Source organism: Dermacentor andersoni, chromosome 11 (genome assembly GCF_023375885.2).
Source record: "Dermacentor andersoni chromosome 11, qqDerAnde1_hic_scaffold, whole genome shotgun sequence".
Classification (NCBI taxonomy): Eukaryota; Metazoa; Arthropoda; class Arachnida; order Ixodida; family Ixodidae; genus Dermacentor; species Dermacentor andersoni.
Window position 1 is genome coordinate 66,727,926 of NC_092824.1, and position 24,955 is coordinate 66,752,880.

Genomic DNA, 24,955 nt, shown 5'->3' on the forward strand with positions numbered 1-24,955 from the left:
AAAATGTGGCACCGATATTTTGCAAACCTGGAGGGGAAAATGAAGGCGCATTCAGCTCACCCTTGATAACGCAATCAATAATCTATTGCTGGAGAAAGCCTCAGTAGGATTTCTTATCACCGAAGCCCGTTTTCTTTCTTTAACTACGAAATGTGAACTTTAGCAGGGGCGATGGTCCAGCGGTGGGGTCAACGCCAATACAAAAGTAGGAGTTTTTTTAGCTCCGCCAACGTAACGTTGTGCATGAGACAATGTCCTCAAATATCTGCGATGAAGAATAAGAAAAAAAGAAGGAGCAATCCAATCGGTGTTACCGTTACAAAATCGTGGCAGTACTCAGCAGTGGCGGAGGGAGCTCACGCTGTGCCGAATGTGGTGCATTCGAGTGCCCGATGAGTTCGTGCGTCTCGACACTTGGCATCGCCGTCATTGGCTGCGTAGCGTGTTCGTGGACTTCGCACGCTCCACGATATGGTTCCACGTGGACCGCCGAGGAAGGACCAGGCACGTCAGCTACCTGCATGTCAGCACCACCGGAGCCGTGGACCACCGAAGGGGACGGCCCGACAATGTGGTGCCGCGGAAGATCTCGTCGTGAGTCGGCCGTCGGCTGCGGAGAAGTCGCCGGCATTCCTGGCACTTCGGCATAGCCACCGGGCGGAACTTTCTTCCGGTTCCTGCCAGGCGAACCTGGTTTCCGTACGGCCTCTGTTGGTTGAAAATGCCACCCTGCGCTTGTACTCTTCTAAGTAATATCAAATAGTAAGAGAGGTCATGTAGCCTTTTTAAAAACAATATTTCGCTCGGTGTTACCACCGATACCTCTGGGCAACCACCGAGGGGACAAAGCTGGTTGCACTTAAAAGGAACCGCTAAATTATGCAGACTATAATTAGCAGAATTTGGCCTACGAACCGAAATTCTTTTGGAGTAATTGCGCAATAATGTGTCCGAGAATTCATGAAAATTTCAGAAAATTGAAGCAGAACGTTTACAACACCAAAGGTTTGCACGAAAAATAGACTATCAACTCTGCAAAGCGCACGGCGGACAAGCCTGAAGCTTTGTGCAAAAATCTAGGCACGTTGGCTGGAATCGCTAACAGGCCGATTTTTACAATGCCCTATCCACAAATTATTTGTGTTCTTCACTGGCACGTTTAATATATGAAGTTTGCGAACTCTCTCACCTAGACATAGACACCGTTAGAGTTTTCAACATGATGTTTCAGCTTAGTTACATTGTCGGGATGTTAAACGAATTTTCGTAAAACCAAAGCTGCCAACTCAAATACTACGATAATCATACGTTGGGCGTGATGGCATTCCGCACTTGTGAAAAACAGCGCAAATCAACAAAGGACGATGCAGCGGACTAGAGGTGTCACAGGGTTGACTTACAACAGAAAATTTCATTGAAAGCACGAGAGTAAGTGGACTGTGAGGTTACACGTGAAAAAATATGGCGGCAAACGCCTGAAGATGTGTATCGCAGTAATCTATTCCAGTGATGTGCAGTGCAACAAATATAATTGAAAAGCCGCCTGCGAGGTGGAGTTTAGCATGCTTTTAAACGCGAAAATCTGTTTAGGTGACGCTGAACACAGACATTTGAATTTCAATTTATTGAGTTAGGAGTGCCCATGGTGGAGTTTGCGGCTGAACACGTGATCACGAGTTCCATTTCTGGCAGCGGTGGCGGCTGCATTCCGCTAAGCATGAAACAAACAAAAAAGAATGCTCCTGTATTGGGAATCTCTCGCACATCATATATCCGGATGTATAGCCAACGGACAAATGCAAAACATGTGAATCCAGAGTCACTCTGGAGCATATATTACGGGAATGCCAAGCGATACATAACAATAAAAAAAACGCGGCCTATAGCAGCAGCCTTCGCACGCGCTCAGCCCCGCCCTCGAGGATCAACTACGGGCCGTCCAGCGAGCCGAGGATGCCGCCAGGACCCAAGAACTCCTGGCCGTCACCTAGGCGGGGCCTTTGGCCCTCCCCACCAACTCGCAGGGCGCACAATATAAAGTTATTTCCTCCTCCTACTCCTCCTCCTCCTCCTCCCGTATTGGCCACTACTTGCTCTACGGCTTTCCTCATATCACAATGCGCAGCTTCAGCACGTTCAACTTCAAAGAGCCTTCGCTGAAAAAGGGAGTTCTTCGTAAACAAGCGCTGATATAACTGGATCGTGTAAGTTGCTTTGGGAGCGAAATTGTTGTTACATTAGGAATGAGGAAATAAAGCAAACGATACTATAGACCACAGATGAATTTTCGCTCCGGCATGCATGATGAACCTGATCCAACCTAATTGCACTTCGCGTCTAAAGCAGGAATATCAACATGATAAAGGGAGTCAGAGAAGCCACCTCGCTAGACGAGTCTACTTTCAGTAAAAAAAGCATGCCACCACAAAGCTCGTCCATACACGCACACACAAAAATGCTTTACATATTCTTACTAAATATGACTGGGTTTATCAATGAAGTGTTGCCGGCATCCTTGACCAGCATTGCTTCCCGAAAGGACATACAGCCTTTCTTACAACACCGCTTTCTACGCCAAAGAAATAACGGCTTCGTCTGGTTTGTGTGGAAGCGGTCACCAGCAATAACTAACCTTTAATACTTCAATGCGAATTGTCCTTTAGAGCACATCTCTTAATGGCCCGTTCCTGCGGTGAGCGGCGGCGGTGACGACGTAACCGAGCGAACGAGTGCAACAGCGAAAGATGAAAGAGCGAACGCGGAGCGGCAGATGAAAGACTCGAGTCGCGAACGGAAGAGACCAATGAGAGAGGCCCTTTCAGCGACGTGCGCGCGGGAAACTGGTGTCATGCGGACCCGCCCGACCGCTCGATGCGTACTCCTATGCGATCTCAGCCGAACCGCTCGTTTCGCACCATCGTCTACTATCGTCTGCTCGCGTCAGCTCTCTCTGGCGCTTGTTTGGTTTGCTTGGTTTGGGTCTCGTTCGCGCTTGTTTCGATTATAATAATTTGCGATTGTTTTTTGTAATCTGACTGTATGCGCGACGCGAATTGTGTAGTACTTTCTGAAAGCCAAGCGGCACCAGCGATGGCACTGTGGAACCTTCGACGAGTCATGTTTAAAAGCCGACGCGCTTCACCCGCAGATCAGATTTTTGACCGATTGCCGACATTGCTACATGTCCCTTTCAAACTGCTTCCCTCAATATATCGCGAAATGAAAACGCGTATAGAGCTGCGCTCAAATTTGGCGTTAGGAAGTATGGTAATCGTCGGTGAATTTCTTCACGTAATCCACCTCTTGTGTAAAACTATTTCAGGTGGCTAAAGTAATAAAGGGACGTAATCTGATGCCACCTATATAGTACCTGTTCCTTTTTCATGAACATATGTTTTATTGACTCACGTACTACAACGTGCAATTATTTTTCTACCAATTTATATACTACGTTACATCTTTCTGCACTCCAACATGCAAAAATATCTGATAGATATCGCAGTGTTCGGAAATATTAAGCATGTGAAATAAATTCGCACTGCGAACATCAAGAAAACTGGGCGGAAACCAAAGGGAGAATTGTCATCAAATTCAAGTGAAAGCTTCTCTATAGATCTTCTGAGATAAGCTACTGGTTAGCCATATTTGTTATTGTGTTAAGCAGTTTGGGGCGACGCGACTTCGCCCTGCCTCAAAGATTGAATCGGCCCGCGTTGTGAACCACATGAAAATCCTCACATGGTCATGCATCATGCAATGCTATCAGTATCAACGTATTAAATTAGAAACTTTGATTACACTTCACCCGGGATCGGGCAAGCTTCGATTACAGTTTCCGTTTGCGGCCCCGCTTATTCGGCGTGACAGCCATCTACAGAAAACGGGGTTAATCATCTGGATCAGTGTTCACAAAGCTTACAACTCGTATGTGCTGGTTGCCATTAGCCTTCAGCCGTCTCTAACGACACGTTCGACATCGAGATCGGCTAGCACCTGCTCTTACTAATTAGTCTTACCTTAACACCTTCTTTGGGAATAATGACCACAAAATTTTTTTTTGATTACCTTGGTTATGACGTGGCAACTCTGGCTGCAGGCTCTCCTGGCTCTTTTCGTGCTCCAAGGAAGACTTCTCTTCGGCGTCTTCAACATCAGCGTGACGATGCTTAGCCGCTGTTCCACTGTCTTCGCGGTGTGAACCAGTCTCCACCGCGTCAGGCAGCGTCAGTCGTTCCGGTTCGCCATGCGAGGGTTCTTCGGCGCCATTGTGGTCGCTGAGCCTGCCGCCAGCGACGGGAACCGCTGTCGTGGCGTTACTCGGTGTGGTACTTGCGGCGACGGACCGCTCGGAAATATCGCCTGGCGTACCGCGTTCTCTGTTCATGGCCGCAGATAGCAGTACGCGAACTCCGGGTGCTTGATTCTTCTTTTTCTTCAGCGCATATGCGCGCGTGCTGAGATAGATGACCGTGATCGTTGTCTTGCCCGTATTTTCTTCCATCCCCTTTCTTCTCGCGCCGCATTGAACTAAAGATATTGTGCACCTATAAGTAAAGCAAGGCGAGTCGACACAGATGCCCTCCACCTGGGTAAGAGACGATTTATTATCGAACAAAGTCCCGTCAGGATAAGTGCTAATCGTTCACATGCCTAAAAACTCTAGCGTACTTGTCTAGTCATTGCTAGCACAAATGCGTCTATCACTTATTGAATCCGTACCTGTCACAGGCTAAAATGATTCCACAGCTGTAACCATGAAGCAGAGCAAGTCGACACAGATCTCTTCCATGTGGATAAGAAACTGCCCTTTGAAAGTCACAAAGGTTCGATCAAGATAAAACAACGATAGGTAAAAAATTTGTAGAGAACGCATCATGCAGTGAAACTCCAAGCAATTTGAATCTGACTTATGGTCTCATTATACAATGTCATCGGCTCAGTTTCAGGTACAGCACAAAGTCCTTCGGAATCAGTGAGATACACAAAGACTGCAGCATGCCTCGCGCTTATCTTGGCAATCACGAAATAAATCATTGAATCAATCAAATTTTCAGAAAACTGCACTGTGAACACCAAGGCAATTTTTTTTTTGCTTTCAAGATTCTGCAAAACTACAAATTTTTTTTATTCCCACTGCAAGATCCATAAAAAAAAATTGAATGAACGTTTCTTACTAGAACACTCAAAACGCTTGCAGGGGAAACTTCTATATGTGAACGAGGAACCACGGACCTTATGCGTACATTTAAACGTGCTAATTATGCAAACCACAAACTTGCAGCCCATTACAGTTTGCCTTGAAGTGAGTTCGCAAAAGCCAAGTTCTAGGACAACACAGTTATGCGAACCGCGGGCAGTGAGAAAGGTCTTTAAAATTCTCTGGCATTGGAGATGTCCAGACTCTTCAGGCGACAGTCGAGTCCAGTGATGTAGAAGAGCCAGCTATAGCATTCTTCTAAAATTCATTTCACTCAGCCACTTTTCACGTCAAAAGAGGCTTTTTCTTCGCACACGTTGCTTTCGGTCGGTTTCTCAGATTTGCGAACGAATATCGGCGTTTTTTTTTTTTTTTTTTTTTTTTTTGTACACAGCTTCACTCTCCCGTTCCCGTGCAGAAGCCGCGAGTGAGTTGCTTCATCCGTGCACCAGTGACGCTACTAGCGCACATTAGTGCGCTTTGAGGTGAGCGACCAGTTGGTCCGTATCCGGGAAATACGCTCCACACAAAACGCACGTAAATTTCTTGCACATGTGTCTGTCGAAAGCTGACTTGTCTGCGAAAAAGGCTTCGCAGTAATCGCACTGACCCGGCACTCCCTCGGTGTGGCCACGACGGTGACGTCCGAGACCTGGGCTGTACGGAAAAGATTCACTGCTTATTCGGCAAACGAAAGATTTGACGCCCATAGGGCAGGGTGAAACGGCCACTAAGAATTCGCTCACATTTAAACGATTCGGCACTCTTTTTTTTTTTTTTTTTTTGGCGGACGTGGGATTTCTCGCACGCGTGCGAACCTTGATGTGCATTAACACTCGCCATCTGCGTGAGCCATTTACCACACGCATTGCATTGTGGGACTTCACGCCAACGTGCGCGCGCTCATGCAGTTGAAGACTCGCTAGTCACGTGAGCGACTTAGCACATGCTTTGCATTTGATGAGGTTTATTCGGCGCGTGCACTTTCGCAACTGTCTTAGGGAATTCGACTCCTTTACAGAGGCCCGATCCACGCGTTGCTAATGCAGGCTGTATCGCCCGTGTACTCTGAGGCATGCCTGCAAAAGACATGTCTACTGCAAGTCTAGCCGCAGACACCGAGGAACAATCGCCGTTTTCTTTCCCCTGTTCCGGCAGCATTCTCCCCGCATAGCTCGACAACATGTTTCAAGATGGCGCACGGTCTGTTGTTACGACAGGCAGCGAGACGCTTATTTGTGAATACATAGCTTGGCAAACTAGCCTGCTTAGCCTCAGTGCTAACTTCGTGCACTTGTATTTATCGCCCGATTTCGGTAGGCTCAAGTTTAGCGGAAACTGAAGACTAATGCATTTGGTGGTCTGTGGCGCCTAACTCTGAGATACACAGCCCTCTTTCGAGTCGCAAATTAGAACACTTCGTGTTCTCCTATTACATTAAATAGAACGTACATGTAAAAGGAGTAGGTTAGTTCAGTTATCTGGAATTGACTTACCAAGGAAGTTACCTGGTTCATCCATTGAGAATATTCGTGCATCTTCAAATCGAAAACTAAGAATTTCGAGGAACAAGGGATAAATTTTGCCCTCGGAAGAGAAGCTTTCGGCATTCAAAACTAATTTTGACCGAGAAGGAGGATGTCTTCATCCTTTACGACCTCTTCTACGCTTACGACTATAATGGGTTATTGTTACAATGATTACGTTGTTATAAATGGTTACAAAGCAGTGCACTGTTCGCGTTATTTCTGACAAATATAGGTGGACTGTGTCCCCGTCGAGCATCACGTGTCATAACTAAATGTCTGCATTGCATATATGAATAAGAACTTGCGGGATATTATTTTCGTGCTGCCTACGTAACAAGTCAGTTAAGAACTGGCATGCATTTTCCCATTAGGCCGACAATGCTGAGCGCATTAAGCAACCTATACGCACATAACTTATAGTTTCATGCGCCACGTGCAAAAATATGTTAATTACTTCCATGTTTTCCCGCACAGTGGATGAAATATGCTGCTGAGAGAAGTCTTTTTTATCTCTTTCTGCAAATATACATTTGCACGGTCATTCCAATCTGATATTATGTAAATAGACAACCTGCTTACGTTTCATCCTTTTCTTTCGTTGGTTGTGACTTGCGTTGCTTCGGAAATTGATGAACCTTATCCGCTATTACTTATCCCGGTAAAATGCTACCTATTTGTACACTTATATTTGTTTGCATCGATGATGCGACCGATTATATTTTATGTTGTAGTTGAACTCATGTGTTGTTACCTTCCGAATATTTTGTGAGCCTGCTGGGTCGGACTAACTAGACCACATTATGCAAGCAATACATCAAAAATAAATAAGTTACAAAAAACTGAATAAATAAACGAGCGACTTCACGTCATGCAAAAGCGATTTTGCAAGGAATCGTGCCGTTCTACATGAAGGCTCCTAAGCTACTGAAAACTATTTATTCCTAACCTTTCCGCTATTTAAATATGGTTGTGTTGACCGAGTGAAAATCGCAATGAGTATTCCACTACATACTTATTGGAAGCCGTTCTTTCTTGCTAAATCAGTCGCCGTATAGAAAGATGCCGCTTAATCTAGCTGGGTAACTTTTCTGTTAACGCAGATCTTGCACTCAACTTGCACGAGGGCATGCACAGGGGTGTGCCCTTATCACTCAAAGTTTGTGTTAACGTTTTTTTTTTTTTCTAGAAACTACACAACACTACGGTACACCCTACATGCGGTATGTGTATCGTATTGCAAGTTCAATATGCACATTTACAATGTTTGCCTTCCGCTGAATACGAGATATCGGCATCTGCTGCACCGCCACAAGAATAAACGGAACCCTTCGATCAGCAGCACTCCCGTACCGAAGGGGAAATTGCCCCTGGAAGAACTACTGCACCACGAGGTGACTTCTTTGGAATTTTTTCAAAGAACTTATTTAAATGAACTTATATGGCAGGCCTCACCTCGCATCGTCTTCCAAAATGGCTGGCGCTTTCTGCTTGGCAGCCATCCTCCTCCTGGACTTTGACTCATCGGTGCCGCTGGTGCGGTTATTTCTGCACTGGTTGCGTTTACTTCTGCGAAAGCTGGCGAATACGAAACATATGTAACGTAGCAAATACGCAAATATGTAGCTTTGAAGTTCACAGCAGAGCGTTTGCACATGGCGATAACTATACTGGTAACTAAACTGTGCTATTACTTCCGGCCAGGGACGGCTTCTCGTTCTAAAGAATAGTACTTTAAATCTCTCGGCTATGCATGACACGTTCGTTTAGCGCACTGACTTCCGAGCAAGATCAGTGCTAAATTTATTCTGGTAGTAGCCGAACAACATTGGGCACTCCAATCCCAGACACAAATTTGAGAACTTTTGAATATGACCCTCGCTTCTTCGACACTACAGCTACCAACCTTACTGAAACGTTGGCACAATACCAGGCTAGCCATAGAGTACCCTCGGAAGCTTGAACAACGCCACAGAATCATGGCCAATGTGTGCGAGTGAATTACGGCCTTCGTAACGGAATTCCTTTACAAGTGCTCGAAATCTTTATTTACGGACAGCGTTCCGAAGTCAATAGTCGCATATGGGCAGCCTTTTTAATATGGTATTGTTACGAATTATGTTTATTTACAAGGTGAAACGAGGTCCGAGAGGGAAGCTACAGCCCAGGCCTAGCCAGCGCAGAGTACCCCGAGATCAGGCGCGCACACTACTTCTTTCTCTGCCTCAGTCGCGCAGTGCTGCGACATTTTCCCCGGGGGCAGTTAAAGGGACCTGTGATGGTACTGCTTGAGTCTGGCCACGTGAACAACTTGCGTGGCACGTGAACGCCGATTACTTGCCGTCACTTTGGCGACGACATAGTTCACATCACTCAAGCGGCTGAGTATAACGAATGGTCCAGTGTAAGTGGCGAGAAACTTGCGGTACAATCCCTTTTTGCGAACAGGTGTCCACAACCAAACAATCACCGGGAGTAAAGCTGACGGGGATATGCCGCGCATCATAGCGAATCTTGCTGTTGCCTTGTGAGGACAACGTCCTAAGATGCGCCAGTCGACGTGCTTCCTCAGCACGACACATAGTTTGGGCGATGGAAGAATCTTCTTGGCACGATAAAGGTAGAATAGTGTCCAGAAAGCTCGGGTGCGCGTGCGTACAGCAAAAAGAACGGCGCATATCCAGTAACTTCGTGCTTGGCACTATTGTACGCTTACGTTACAAAAGGTAAGACGGCGTCCCAATTCTTGTGGTCAGCGGCGACATACATTGATAACATGTTGGTAAGGGTTCGATTCGTTCGCTCCGTGAGGCCATTGGTTTGCGGGTGGTAAGGAGTGGAATGACGATATGCAGAACCACAAAGCCGTAAAAGTTCTTCAACGACGTCGGCGGTGAATTGCCGTCCACGGTCACTGATGACAACACGGGGAGCGCCGTGACGGAGTATGACGTGATGCAACAAAAATGAAGATACATCTGCTGCAGTGGCAGATGGAAGTGCCGCCGTTTCCGTGTAACGAGTAAGGTAATCTACGCATACTATAATCCAGCGGTAGCCAGCTGACGTCTTTGGGAGCGGGCCAAGCAAGTCGATGCCGACTTTTTCAAAGGGTAACGTTGGTGGCCTAACTGGTTACAAATAGCCTGCTGGAGCCGTCGTCGTTTGCTTGTGGCGCTGGCAAACAGTACAGCTGGCGACATACTGTTTCGTTGTTTTCTAGAGCTTGAGCCAGAAAAATCTCTGTCTAAGTCGGTGAAGTGTGCGTGCAAAGCCAAGGTGCCCGGACGTGATATCGTCATGCATGGAACGAAGGACAGCAGGGCGCAAGGTTTCGGGCACAACTAGAAGCAATGGGGGACCATCAGCCGCGTAATTTTTTTCGTACAGCAAACCATTACGAAAAGTAAACGGTGTTGTTCCTGCTGGCTCACGTGCAGCTGCCCGCAGGGATTTCAAGGTAGGGTCGCAACGTTGCTCGCTCTCGAAGGTACGCAGGTCTGGAAAGTCGGAAGAGATGACTAGGTAGTCATCGAAGTCATCATTCTCAGCTATAGTGTGCGGCGAAGGGAGACGGGATAGGCAATCAGCATCCGTGTGACAGCGTCCGCTCTTGTAGTTAACGGAAAAGCTGTACTCTTGAAGGCGCAAAGCCCACCGGGCCAACCGGCCAGACGGGTCACGCAGCCCAACCAGCCAACAGAGTGATTGATGGTCAGTCACTATCGTGAATGCGCGACCATGCAGATACGGACGGAACTTCTGAATGGCGAAAACGACTAGCTGCTAGGCAGTCGAGTTCAGTAACGGTGTAGTTTGTCTCCGCTTTTGTAAGTGTCCGACTAACGTAGGCAATGACATGCTCACGGCCACCGCAGAGCTGAACAAGCACAGCACGCCAGCACCCGCACCGCTGGCGTCAGTATGCAGCTCAGTTGACGCCTCCGGATCAAAATGCCGCAGTACCGGTCCAGAAGTCAACAAAAATTTCAACTGTTGAAACGCCGACTCGCAGTCAGCAGTCCACAAGTATGGGGTGTCTTTGTGAAGGAGAGACGTGTGGGGAGAGGCCAGCTGTGCGAAATTCTTGATAAAGCGCCGAAAATATGAGCAAAGGCCCAAAAAGCTTCGCAGATCTTTCACCGTTTGTGGCTGTTGGAAGTCGCGCACCACTGCTATCTTTTCAGGGTCTGGTCGTATGCCGTCTTTGTCGACCAGAAAGCCTAGCACGAGGGCTTGACGCTCACCAAAATGACATTTCTTCGAGTTTAAAATAAGGCCAGCTTGCCGGATACAGTCAAGAACGATCGACAGGCGCTGATTGTGCTCGTGAAATGTCCGGCCGTAGATAATGACGTCGTCTAAATAGCACATGCAAATTTCCCATTTCAGTCCGCGGAGCGCGGCATCCATAAATCGCTCGAATGTCGCTGAGGCGTTGCATAAGCCAAAATGCATAACGTTGAACTCAAAGAAACCATCAGGTGTCACGAAGGCTGTCTTCTCCTTGTCGGAGGGGTGCATGGGAATTTGCCAATATCCTGACCGTAAATCAACAGAAGAGAAATACGACGCGGAGTGGAGGCAGTCGATGGCGTCATCTATTCGTGGTAGGGGGTACACGTCTTTCTTTGTGATGGTGTTTAGGTGGCGATAGTCCACACAGAATCTCCATGAGTTGTCTTTTTCTTGACTAGGATCACAGGAGCAGCCCAAGGGCTACATGATTCCTGGATCACTCCTTTCTGTAACATTTCTTCGACCTGCTCGGCGATGACTTTTCTCTCTGACGGGGAAACGCGGTAGGGCTTCTGACAAATTGGCGTTGCTTGCCCTGTATATGGATGCGGTGTTGCATACGAGACGCCGGTGGTGTATTGGACGCTCGTTGGCCTTGAGCAAAATCAAACACTGTGGCGTAGCAAACGAGCACAGCTTCCAGCAGACACTGCTCACTAGAAGACAGCGACTTGTTAATCATGCGCTTAAAGTCAGCAGAATTATCATGGTTGGAATCGGGGTTGGATTTTTTTTTTCGGCAGTTGAGATTTCAACCGTTCCGACGCTGACAATGGCTTGTTCGTCAAAACTTGCCAGTTTAACTCCTAGCGGCAATGTTATGGATTGGGTTGAAACGTTCACTGTCCACAAACGAGTAAAACCATCAGTGGTGAAAATGAGGGAGCGAGGGACTATCACATTTTTCTTGAGCGCATTATTATGATCGGGCTCGGCTAAACCACAACAAGAACCTGTACGAGGGCGAGAAGTATTGATAGGTACAAACACTGCAGTCTGAGGGGGCAAACGCACATCTTGTGACACGGAGAGAACGTTGGCGGCATCACTGGTGCTATCTGTCATTGAAGTTCGCGCGTCGCGGTGAAGAGAAATCGCGCCACTTCCACAATCCAAAGTTGCCCCCCACTCACACCAGAAATCAATTCCTAAAATAATGTCATGCGTTGTACGTGCGAGCACAGTAAATTCACTTCGAAATGTCTGGTCCCCTATCGTAACTGAAACAGAACAGACCCCAAGTGGGCGTAACATTTCCCCGCCAACTCCACGAAAGGTAGCGTTCCGATCCCAAGAAAACATAACTTTTTGTCCAAGACGATTTTTGAAGGACAGGCTCATAACAGAAACTGCCGCCCCGGTGTCAACTAAAGCAAAAGCACTCACATTGTCAAATAAAACACGCACTTTGTTTTTAAACAATTTTACACAAGGGGGTCTTGATGAAGATGAACATATTGCGGCCTCACCCCCGTTGGTCGCACCAGCTAGTTTCCCAGCGGCGGCGGTGACAACGAGCAACGACGAGGTGATGGAGAGCGTCGTTCTCGTGTCGGTGGTGGTGTGAGGCTGCGATCGGAAACGGGAGAGTCACTGCGGTTCGCGCGTCCCTGCTGCAGCCGCTGGAAGGAACTGGGATACGGCCAGGGCTCGTCAGCGGGCACGCGGGGTGTGTAGGAATTAAACCGTGGAGCACGCTGCTGGCGGCGGTGGCAATACCTAGCAATGTGTCCAGGCACACCGCAGCTGTAGCAAATGCGGGAGTCGCGGCTCGTCGCGGGTGTCACCGGCGACATGGGTGTCATGGGTAGAAACGTGCCCTCAGGCTGGTTGTAGGAGGGAAGAGCCCGCGGAACAAATCGTTGTGGTGCATCTTGTCGGCGTCCCGGACTTGTCGGTTGCGGTGGCAAGTTGCTGCTCTCCGTACGATCAGCATAGGTCCTGCGAGGTTCTCGGTAACTCTGAGGTGCCCAGGTGGCCGGTGGCACACGAGAGCGATGATCAAATGCACACTGATGGCACACATGAGCGTCGTCAACAACTTTAAGGCGTTCAAGCTCTTCTTTAACCACTTGCCGAATCACCGAGGAAATGTCGTCGTGGATTAGGACGGGCACACTTGCAATAGTAGTAACATTGCCCAAGCGTCCAAACTTTGGCCCAATCCTTCTCATTTTCAGCGCTTCAAACGCCCGGCAGTGTTTCTTCAGGTCAGACGGAGTACTCAGATCTTCCTTCGTTATAAGAAAATTATAAACATCTTCAGCGATTCCTTTAAGCAGATGTCCTACTTTGTCTTCGTCTGTCATGGTAGCGCTGACGATTCCGCATGACTTGAGAACAGCCTCTATGTACGTTGTACACGTTTCGCCAGGTAATTGAGCTCGTCGGGAAAGCGTCTTCTCGGCCTTCTTTTTCTTTGAGATCGGGTTCCCGATGCACTTGAATTATTCTACAAAATTTTCCCTAGCTTGTCAAAACGTTCTCGTGGTTTTCAAACCAGAGGAGCGTGGTTCCAGCGAGAAAAAAACCACGTTCTCAAGCTGCTTCGTAGTGCTCCAGTGGTTGTGGCGACTCACTCTGTTGTAGTGTTTAAGCCAGTCGTCGACGTCTTCGTTTGCCTTCCCCGAAAAGGTGGGTGGCTCTCGCAGCGGTGTCCAGTAGCCAGCCTGACCTGCGTGATTGCTGTCTGGTCCGCCGCAGGTAGGGTCATCATTGCCTTCTCCGGAATTGGCCATGTCCGCTGCTTGTGGTCGTAAACCGGCCAAGCGTCTACTCCGTCGGACAGTTGGTAGAGTTGGGTCGTCCAGGATCGTCCAAGATTTACCCCGCACGTCCACCAAAGATGTTACGAATGATGTTTATTTACAAGGTGAAACGAGGTTCGAGAGGGAAGCTACAGGCCAGGCCCAGCCAGCGCAGAGTACCCCGAGTGCTGCGACAGTATAACTATACGAACTGAAAGTCTTATTGCTGCTGCTTGCTGGGAATTCGTTTACGATTCTGGAATGTTGTACAAGCTTGTCGCTTTTTCATTTTCTTACCTGACTGGGCAAATATAAGTTTTAATGCTCGTTGAGATCAAGTGTACATCTAAGTAACCTGCGTATCTATCTTGCTTTTCATTCGGCGGCTGAGGCTTATTTTGCTTCGTACACTGATGCACATCTTCCGTTGTTTCTTCTGTTTACAAGCTATATGATGGCGTAATTGTAGTTCTTTTAAATGCCGGTAACACGAACCATGAACATTTATGCTGGGATTCAATGCGCATGATGTTACTTTATAAATTATTTGTAAACGCGCCGGCTCGGCCTTTACCTAGACCGCAATAATTAATCAATGAATGAATAAATAGGGATAAACGAATCACCAGAGTAAATAAATGAAGGAACTGGTGCACTTTGACGTGCTGACTGTCGGTGCATTGTAAATGAGCCCACCTGCTTTCAGTGACCATAAGAACTGGTTTGGTCGCTCCGTATACATATATATCGGTCCCTCCATGGCACATTACTATGGCGGTGCCGAAGGACTGGAGGCTAACACACCTGCAGCAAGTTGTAATTCTGATACCGCTTCTGTAACATCGAGTGACTGGAGAGAATTTGTTGCCGAAGAGCAAGAAGAGGGAGGAAGGCTGCAGAGTTTAGTTGACCATGGAATCACTAGAAGCGGCCGTGGATCAAGTAGTGGAATATCCACACAAGGACTCCTGCAGCTCTACTTGACAATCCGAACGAGATGTGGCTATCATTCCTGCAACGAAACGCCGATGTGGAGGGAATCGAGGCGAGAATGACGGCCCTATATATATATATATATATACATACATATATATACATATATATATACATACATATATATATACATACATATATATATACATACATACATATATATATATATTAATATGTGTAGTACGAACAGAGGGTTACATCACATTTTACCAGACGAAGATGGTGTCGCTACTGGTAGAGTACTGGAACAGTTACATACTACACGACGAGCGAGCGGGTTATGGATTGTATCTATTCATGGACATGGTGCTACTGAAAGGCTGGCAATGCACGATGTCATTTCGAGCCGAGGAGAAGCAATTGCAATTGCTGAGGAGACCAGCAGGAGCATCCCAAATGGCAGCTCGCGCCACGGTTACATCGTCCACCTGTGTCCTTCGAACGGAAACTTTTACCGCTGTAAGCCCCGTGGAGGAGCCCCGTCAGACGACGTGTTAGACCAAGTCGAAGATATGGAGACATCAGTATGCGACATTTTATCGACCTCATCTTGTATCTTATCACACGTCCTGGGGGTCTCGTACATCGTTGAAATTTTCGGTGCCACCGTCGGCATCGCACATAATTCAGGTAATGATAGTAGTTCATTGTGTTTAGTAACCACACTAGCCGTTGCATTCTTTTATTACAGCTCAATGTATACCTTAATGTATACCCAACCTGTGAAGCCTGGCAACTTATACAACCAGCAGGTCCTCCGACTCAGTGCGGTGACTGGACTAACATTGGACAATCGCCTACTGATGACCATGATAATATGGAGGACATCATGAGAAGCCAATCACTGAATTAGCTCAAGTGCGCGGTAAGCAAGGCAGCACTGTAAACCAGATACACTTTTTTTTGAAGGGCGCGTATGTTTCGTCGCCAAAATACGCTTGCTTCACCTTACAATGGGTGAATGACCCTTTAAGTACTTATTCAGACAAAAATGCAGAGTATGTGGAGGGAGTCAGAAAATGGGAAAACAATTGCAGTATTGGAGCTGTGAAGACTTTGTACGTCATTACAAAAATGAACAACCCAATCCTGTGTTCGTACCCATGACTCAGTACCTCTCTATGCCGGAAAGTGTCGCTATGCTAGAAACTATTCTTGAACTCCAAACTAATAGTTGGTACAAGAGTTTCTAAATGAAGTCTTCCAATAAGTGCTTGAGAAGAAGCTTCCTAAAAAAAACTGCATCTATGTAATATGCCAAGCAGCGGAACCAAGCAGTGGAATAAACTACGTTTTTGACTGCAAAATAGGCTTTTATTTAAACACCGGTCAAATGGGAAACTTTAATAAACATACTGAATTTCCATGTCAGGACTGCGACAACCGTTCTGTGGAATGAGCCCAATATTGAGCCCTCCAGTTACGAAACCGTCGAGATGTCACTCGGGGGCGGTAAGTTGGCGGTCAAGACAAAGTACGAAGACTATGGCGACATTAATCGCACCACGGTCATCATGCTTACCGACACAGAAGTACTCCCGCGAGGCTCCAGTCTTGACTGACAGATGTTCTTGTTCTTTTTCTTTTTTTTTTTTGCACATGACAGCGGCTTAACGAATGGCACAGTGATGTGGAACCTTACCTCCTTGCATGGAAAGAGCTCGCTTTGAAATACATTCAATAAAAAATATCTTTATTCTTCTGAATCACGTGGCTGTCTGGAGTCGATGGTCAGCGAGCGCGTTTTGCACCCTTGTCGTTTCCTCTTTTCGTCAGTTTTCCCGCATTCGTTTTTCAGCAGCTGCAATCGTCTATAAGCATCAGCTCCGGCTCCAGCACGACGCTCTTCGAAGGCGTGCCGATACGCGGCAGTGTCTGCGTAGCCGTATTCGTGGACTACTTCATCCTTGGCTGTCGGGTGTTTTTTATTTTTTTCAATAGATTCGACCTGAAGATCCACTTCCCATCCACCAAGATTGGTGAAGGAGGCACCAAGCCCGAATGAAGATCTACGGTCATGCGCGCTATCGCCTCGAGCTCGGCCACTTGCTTGTACTTTGCTTGGCGGGCGTTCATCTCTATCGGATCTTCCGGTGGCTGGCCGTGTCTCCTAATCGAGTGTAAACCCATTTAAATGTTCCAGTACAGTTATTCGAAGCGCATGTCACTCTTTTTGCAAGATTAGTCGCACTAGAAGAAAGGCGCTGCTTATGAAGCTGCAGCGGCAACTTCCCAGTAAAACACATATTTTGCACTCTCAGCTGCGGAAGTTAGATGCTACCCTCAAGTGAGCTAGTCATCTCTATTATTAGGGGGCAATGAAGAACTACAGTGACGAAGAATACTACAAGGCGACTAACACTCAATCGTTGAAAGAAAAGCTTCAGAACATTGGTTGTAGGACAAGCATTATGTTAGCGGAATAGTTCGTTGGCAGTGCTCACCCCGCGTTGCCTTCCGAAACGGACGACGTTTCCTGTGTGGCCACCTTACTTGTCCCGCGCTTTGATCCGTTGTCCTCACTGCTGGTGGTGGCACAGCTGCTGCTGCGGTTAGTGAAAGCAAAACATATTTAGGGTTAAGTGTGCGCGGGCGTCACGGATAGAGGAAAGGTTACGAGTTACGCCGTCTGTGAAAAAAAAAACAGTAACAGTGCAACACAGGACAGAGCGCTGTCCTGTGCTCTTTACTCGCTCGTCCTGTGTTGCACTGTTCCTGTTTTTATTCTATAAATGAAACAACTAGCCCCATTGAACACACTGAAAATAACTGCGTCTCCATGTGAGATAAACACCCGCATGAGAGAATCAAGCTCATTGTTGCCGTTTCCCGCCTCTTTGGCTAGTTTGTTTAGCGGGACCTATTCGGGTCACATTTGCGCAACGCACACGTGATGGGCTGTGGGCAATGGACGTGATGGGCTGTGGGCGTGACAGCAGCCGCCTTCTCTACAGTGAGCAGCCAGGTGCGACGACCACGAAGATTCGGTTGACGCCTGGTGCTCCCTTATACACGTTGATGTAACGCCCAGATTAGCCCACATGCACTTTGACATGTGCGCGATGCCTGCCGCACAGCCTACAAGCTGTTTACTGCGGTTAGTGTCACATCCTGTGGGCTTTCTGCGAGTACTCAAACAAATATTGTGAAGCTTTTTTTTTTTTTTCTGGCTGGAAAAATGTCAACTTCGTACCTGGTGACTACGCGTTGTAATTCGATTACTTTAATTTCTTTGAAAGTATTGGCGCGAACTAATTTTATTATATTCCGCGGACAGGAAGCTTGTAGATATGATTGGGGAAGCTCGAATCTATACAGTGCTCACACAATTTTCAACGCATAACTCAAATGCGTTTTAGTTATTTCTCTTTTTTTTACGAGTTTCGAATGGCCCAACCTGTAGTTAAGGAAAGGCTTAATATATCTAGGTTGGTAGTTCCAGCAGACGCGAAGCGTTTGAATAGATCAATTTCAGAGCAAGAAACCAAGTGGTTATCTTGGGGTTATATAACAGAAATGTTTTACTTCATGCCGTTTAAACGGCAACAACAACGTCTGCAACAATCCGGGATGAAGCATTATAATTACTAAACATTTAAGAAGATCATGCTTATCTAAATACTTTCTTTACTAGTCCTGAAACATGACGTTCTAGCCGTATATCAAGCTTACCTAAATAAAATTCGCTTAACATTGGTGCCACTGACGATCCTAGAGAAATCCAAGAACGTTGAACTCAAGGAAGTTTGCGAAGGAAGTTCCCCTTTTCAAGCAAAAAGAAAGTTCGTAATTATTAAATGGGATAAATTGCTTTAGGCAGGTCATTATTTCACCACGAATGATAAAGTAGTACAAATCTGCCGATCCTACACTAAATGCACGGTACCTGCTAGGATTATCCTTTTTCAGAAAACTTAACCATCGCTTCGGAATTTACAGAGATAAACGGTGTGGGAAAGGTAGGAAGGCTTTGCTTACAGGGTAACGATCCGAGATTCCCACACGCTCCAAGTTCTTTTGTAGATATAGCGGGACTAAGTTTTGCTACGTCTCTTTCAGATACTATTTCCCTGAAAGGCATATGAGTCTCGTGGGTTACTATAGCAAAAAGATGTGAAGCTGAAAGTGCTTTGCGGTCTTGACAGCAGAAGCTATCCGTTGAAAATTTATGCGTAGGACCAGGGAACGGGCCCTTTTTGTGACTTTTTACAACTCAGCTGTATATAACTCGCATCCTGGGATTTCTTCGTCTCCGTCGACAGAAAACAATTCACCCGCCGCGGCTGCTTAGCGGCTATGGTGTTGGGCTGCTGAGCACGAGGTCGCGGGATCGAATACCGGCCACGGCGGCCGCATTTCGATGGCAGCGAAATGCGAAAACAGTACTTTGATTTGGGTGCACGTTAAAGAACCCCAGGTGATCCGAATTATTCCTTAGTCCCCCCCACTACGGCGTGCCTCATAATCGCTTCGTAACTGCTTCTCTGATAGGGAGTGTGGGTTCTTGGCCAACTTTCGGTTTTTCTATTTATTCGTGTGGGCGTTTGGAATAAACTTCAGTTGCGAGTTAGCGCTCGTCCCCGTCTTTTCTCGGCATTGTCCTCACGCAAACTTTTCAGTATGTAGTCATAATCAAATCGTGGTCTTGGCACGTAAAACTCGATAATATTTAGAAAACAAATTTTTTTTTTTATTACAAGCACGAAGTTTGTTAAGCGCCGTTGACGCCTTTTCTGAAGAGTACACTCACCTAAAATTAAGAAAGCCTCCTTTTCCGGCCACTAGGACGTGTCAGCTGTTACAATCATGAAACCACAAATTGGTGAAATTCACTGGGTTCTTTTTTGTTAATGAGCACCAAATGCTTGTCGCTCTTGCATTTAGCCCCCATCAAAATGCGGCCGCGGTGGCTGGGATTCGATCCGGCGACCTGGTGCTTAGCAGCGACATGTCATAGCCAGCCGCTAAGCCACCACGGCGCGTGGATGACTCCTTTGCGATCCGAGTCGACATTAGCGACAAAGAGGAGCGACAACGACCTGCACTAAGGGCAGAATCACCATTAGTTTATTTCCTGTGACATGCTTAGTAACTCCGCGAATTTTTCTTAAGTTCAGGAATTGTGGCTCATTTTACACTTTGTGAATGTGGCAAGTCACGCGAAAAACAAATTCTCTTAGTGAATATTTTAAAGACGCTTCAAATTGGAGACATGCATGATTACAAAACATAAATTGTAATGTGCGAAATGCCGTACACAACAAGGGCATTTGCTTCCAGCAAGTCTATTGAAATAACTTCCTGAACTTTACTGCTGCTTGCGTGAAGCATCTAAAGGTAACTAATTGAATTACTGAAGTGTGCATGATGCGCCAATGTAGGCAAGTGCATGCTATGCGCTCCCCTGCATCTGTTCCCCAGCGGAAAATGTTTTGTTAGTTAGTTAGTTTATGGGGTTTAACGTGCCAAAACCACCTTCTGATTATGAGGCACGCCGTAGTGGAGGACACCGGAAATTTTGACCACCTGGGGTTCTTTAACGTGCACCTAAATTTAAGTGCACCGGTGTTTTCGCATTTGGCCCCCATCGAAAAAAAAATATTTTGTCAGTAGGATATTTACGCGTCGCAAAGTTCACAGGTTGACAGATATGCTGCGATGTGCTGTGCCTGCAGGAGTGCGTTATCCCAGCAGGTCGGCCCACATTGTAATCCGACCCGAGGCAGGGGCTGAGAACCGAATTAGCGATATCGGGATTGTTCAGCAGTGATACCTCGGCAACCAGCTAATAACTTGCGCCCGATATCACGGCAGGTGTCAGTTGCGCATGCGCCATTCACGAGGTTATAAGGCATTTTAGAAGCAGAGTAACATTCACGCGTTCATATGCCTTCTCTTTCACAAGCGCCTTGCCTTTGGCAGGCTATTGGTGTTTACAACGTCAGGCAAGGAGTGACCAAGACAATATGCCCAAGTTCGAACAGCGAGGAGCGTACGTTACTCGTAACTACCCTTCAGGTTAAGTGTGCCGTCCAGCAACGCAAAATAGAGCTAGTAATCGTTCGCTCGGCCTGTTCGTGATCTGTGAAAACATTGAGCCGCCCGCACTGAGGAATTTGCGAAAATCGTGTCAAAATAGTGGTTATCCGGGCTTTCTGGCTCTAGTCGTTGGACTTGCTTTTCCTGGTGACTCTGGGTCAGCGCATTCAGGTGCCTTCAGCGAAACCACTGCGACTCCTTCACCACTTGGCGACTACCACTTGGCGACTCCTTCAGACACAAACTTTTCCGAACCCCGTGCTTTACAACCGCATGTACCGCGATGCATACTCTCCACTCTGCAAAGCGTGCGAGGCCCGCGCTGTCCTCGATCATATTATCTGGCAATGCCCCAAAGCCTCACCCACCAACACCTCCCGCACTAACACACGCATAACTACGGCCGAGCAGTGGGAGACATTGCTGCTCAGCTTGGACCCAGAGGAGCAGCTCTGGGCCGTCCGGATGGTCGAAGACGCCGCCAGAAAGCAAGGACTGGCCGCCGTCTGAGGAAGGGGGGGATTGGGGGTTAGTCTCCCGACCCCCACCACCCCTGAACCCCATCAAGGACATAACAAAGTTTTATCTCTCCCTCTCAGCGAAACGCTAAACATTGCTATCACTTTCAATGCTTCGCGCCTACGAGCGAAACCGTGAATTTTTCGCCCCTAAAGAAAGTCGGCGTTTCAGCTAGCTGAAGTGTTGATGGTATCGCTACGAGGCGTTCTTCGGCTGGCTACCTCGACGACTTCAAAATAAAGGGAAGTACAAACGCGCTGATCAATCGTTTCCAAGCTGCGAAGTAGAACTGAAGTTTCTAAAGTCACGCGAGCGTCTCAATCCAAAATCGCAAACAAAACACCCCATAACTGAGACGCTGCCTACTCTGAAGACAATTGGGTGGCAAGAAATGAGAGTATATCACATGCCGTGTGCGGTGTCCTTGCTCAGACGGCGGCTTAATTCAACGTAAATGTAAAGGCGAGTGGCAGCTTACCTCACGTTGTTTTCCGCGGCGACAGATCCGCTGGCAAAGCCCGAGTCGCTTGTACTGGTTGCCTCGATGCTTGATGGCGCAGATGCGCCGCCGTTCGTTTCTTCACGGATAATCTGCGGTTGCCTGAAGGAAACGCCAAGCGGATTTGCTCGCAACAATGCAACAGTATTAAATCGGCAGTGTGGGGAATGCAGCGTGTCGTAAACGCGACTGATTGAAAGGAAGAAAGTGTTCTCGTCAGGGACACGCGAATGCCAGTTTTATTGTAAGCTAACTAACTGCGAGATCATAGAGGGTGCCTCTAGTCCTGCGCTAAAAAGGCACGGCGAGCCGGTTAACGTGGCTTATTTCCCGACCATGAATTGTTTCCAACGTAAAATGTGTGCATGCCTTGCAAGTTAAGTCTTCCTTGCGAATACTTCTTGGCCTTGCTGACCGCGGCAGCCGTCATTCCAAATACACGCAAGCATTCACATAATGTATCAATGTCTCAAATGTAGCCTCGACTATGCTACATCCTATAAGAATAGTTGTCATATTCACTAACTAAATACTAACAGGCTACTTGCATAGAAAAGAAAATTCAAGGACACTCAAGGACTGGCTATGACAACTGGTATCGACAAAACAAGGGTCATTAAGGAGCCGCATGACGGTCCATCTACGAGAGACCCCGCCAACAAAGTTAGAGCTTATCAGCGCCGTACCAATGTGCTTAAATATATTTTTTTCCGAAAATGATTACCGATTGGAATGAGCTCTCTAATGAAGTGATTGCAGCGTCTAGTATTTAAAATGCTATTGAGAGTCATATTCTTCGAAGGTTGTTTTATTCATTTCTGAACATACACAACAGTGAGCACCGTTTTTCCGTTTTTCTTGCCCTAGAAATTATTGCCTTCCGCTATTGCAAATTTGCTTTTACTGTTGTATTCTTTCGATATTGAACATTTTTCCGTTGTGACCCCCTGTATTTTAACCCCCCCCCCCCTCTACAATAATACCGTACAGGCGATGTAGGCATATCGAATGCGTTGTAAATGTAGAAGCATTAACTTCTAATCGAACGCTGCCGAGCGGTCGTTCGAGTTATGAACTCCTCGCGGGCAAGCGAGAGCGTTGAGACGTTTTTCCAGCGCCTCCTAGGTAGCGCAAGGCCTGTGCACTTCGATCCGTGACGTCATGCTGCCTTGCCCAACTGCCACAGAAACTAATGGGGACGCTCCTTGAAGGCTTCGGCGATTTTGACTTCACCGCATCTGTCACGCCGGGCTTGGCAATGGAAATTTCGGTCCAAGTAGCGTGACGTCATAAAACGGAGTGGACGGGCTTGCTATTTAGAGGAGGCGCTGGTTAAGTCCAGTGGGTAAGACACTGCTTCTGAGCGTGGGGTTGTAGTTTCAAAACTCAGTGCAACCAACGTACTTCCTTTCGAATTACTTGCGTTTTTTTATGCATTGATTTTTAACAGCTATTAACGAGGCGAAGTTACAACCCAGACGAGAGTTTGCGCTGACAAAAAACGCGCGGATAACACAGGCAACCGAAAGGGAGGGTGACGTGGCGTCGTGACGGTGACGTCACGCAACACCTGGCGAGTGGTGTACACTTTCACCCGATCTGCTCACTCGAGGCGTGCATGTGACGTGGCGTCGCAGCCAATGGGAATTTGAGGTGCCGCCTCGCGGCTGCAGACGCCGATTCTTGTGCTGAATGGGCCATTTGATGTTGTCGCATCAAGAACCAGTCCCTTCTTAAAAAATGCAGGTAGTAAAATGAGAGCACTTTTCAATGCCTGCTGAAGCTAGAAAAAAAAAAAGGACTAACCTTGCTGCACTCCTGCTAGACTTGACAACTGCACTACGCCGGTAGCGCAGTTACTAATGTCACTGAAGTATAATTATCAACAATAGAATGGGGCATTGTCATGTAAGTGCACGGTATTGTAAAAGCACAAGAAGGTAAAATAATACATGCAAAAAAAAGGAGAACCACATCCTTTCACTAAATACTAAGCATCAATTATAGGTATACGTTATGTTTAGCAGGGACATTACGGCACCACGACTCCGGATAACGACGTTCCACAATTAACCCCCAGCAACGTCTCTTTTTTTTTTTTTTTGTCGCAACGTACTCTAACAATAATTTCAAGAGTATATATATGCCTAGTTCGAGGGAGCACTCGGTGCTCACCGGTGCAACCATGTATTATGTTAAGGAATCAGTTTTGTAGCCGAATTTCTATAGCATAGTGCAAGCATATATGTGCGCTATGACGTCGCACCTAACTTTCAGTCCAACATAACAAACAATGCTATACAGTTGACCTAAATTTTGCGCAAGACTGTCGCAGTCACAGCATTATACACCACGGCCAGACGATATATTAGTGGCTGATTAGATACTTCGTATAAGCCACTAAAAAGCCCTTCTGGAAAGTAAAAGGCAGCACTTAGTAGCTTTACTAGCCGCTCGCTAGTACAGAACTAGTAAGAATGTAATAAAATGCATAGTAATCCGGTAAACGCATGCGTTTACTAACTAATTACGAACTTCATTTTCAACAACACCTTTGCAGATTTGCCGGTTTCCGGCTCCGTTCTTTCGGAGGGTACGCGGTGAAACCACACACGGTACCTGAATATGCTCAGTGCAAAAAATAGATGCCTCGAGAGCATAGTATGGTAAAGACGCTCGCGTGTTTCCTTTCACAAATATGGCGACTGTACACGTGTCGCAACGTAAACATGCTACTCCGTAATTTAGAAGCAAATGCTATGTCTCTCGGACTTGAGCGAATGGAAATCTTCGGAAAGTTCGAAGTACTCACCTAGTGTCGCCTTTGAAGTTGTCTTCATCTTCGCCAGCACCGTCGAGGTCAGCGCGGTCGCAGCTGCTGGACACTGCGAACCGTGCACCATGGGTTTCCATCTCGGCCCGTGTCTGGAAAGACGCTATTTGTGCTAAACGAGTAGCGAACTAAACACTCGCCGCAGCGTGATGGCAATTGAATGTGCGCAGGCTGTCAGTTCAACGAAGCGCGCAACAGCGACTGCTAATACAAGCTGCAGCCGAGGCTTGCTGGTTTATGAGAAAGTCGAGTGGAATTCGCCTCGTCGCTAGCAAAGGGAGCACCAATGGGAGGGCGCCAAAG

General features: G+C 47.1%; 1 protein-coding gene across 3 annotated transcripts; it reads right to left on the reverse strand.

Moving 5' to 3' along the window:
* Positions 1-4,580: 4,580 nt before the first annotated feature.
* Positions 4,581-24,955, reverse strand: LOC129381379 (uncharacterized). 3 transcript variants are annotated; one of them, XM_072285258.1, is made up of 5 exons: positions 24,632-24,955; positions 21,799-21,921; positions 17,207-17,305; positions 8,179-8,301; positions 4,581-5,854 (listed from the first exon to the last, which is right to left on the reverse strand). In XM_072285258.1, exons 1-5 carry the CDS (start codon positions 24,730-24,732, stop codon positions 5,668-5,670), a joined length of 633 nt encoding a protein of 210 aa, XP_072141359.1. In that variant the 5' UTR covers positions 24,733-24,955; the 3' UTR covers positions 4,581-5,667. The 3 variants fall into 3 exon arrangements, with proteins under 3 accessions (XP_072141359.1, XP_054920158.2, XP_054920159.2); XM_055064183.2 differs by having other exon boundaries at positions 17,207-17,308; positions 24,632-24,946; XM_055064184.2 differs by lacking the exons at positions 4,581-5,854; positions 8,179-8,301 and adding an exon at positions 16,044-16,872 and having other exon boundaries at positions 17,207-17,308; positions 24,632-24,949.

What these genes read in the sequence shown, in the direction of transcription:
- LOC129381379 (XM_055064183.2), bottom strand. Translation starts at nt 24,732, where the DNA reads ATGGAAACCCATGGTGCACGGTTCGCAGTGTCCAGCAGCTGCGACCGC. An exon ending in AACTTCAAAGGCGACACTAG is followed by an intron (nt 21,922 to 24,631) that starts GTGAGTACTTCG and finishes CGTTTCCTTCAG; the next exon opens with GCAACCGCAGATTATCCGTG. An exon ending in GTTTCGGAAGGCAACGCGGG is followed by an intron (nt 8,302 to 17,206) that starts GTGAGCACTGCC and finishes CGTATTCGCCAG; the next exon opens with CTTTCGCAGAAGTAAACGCA.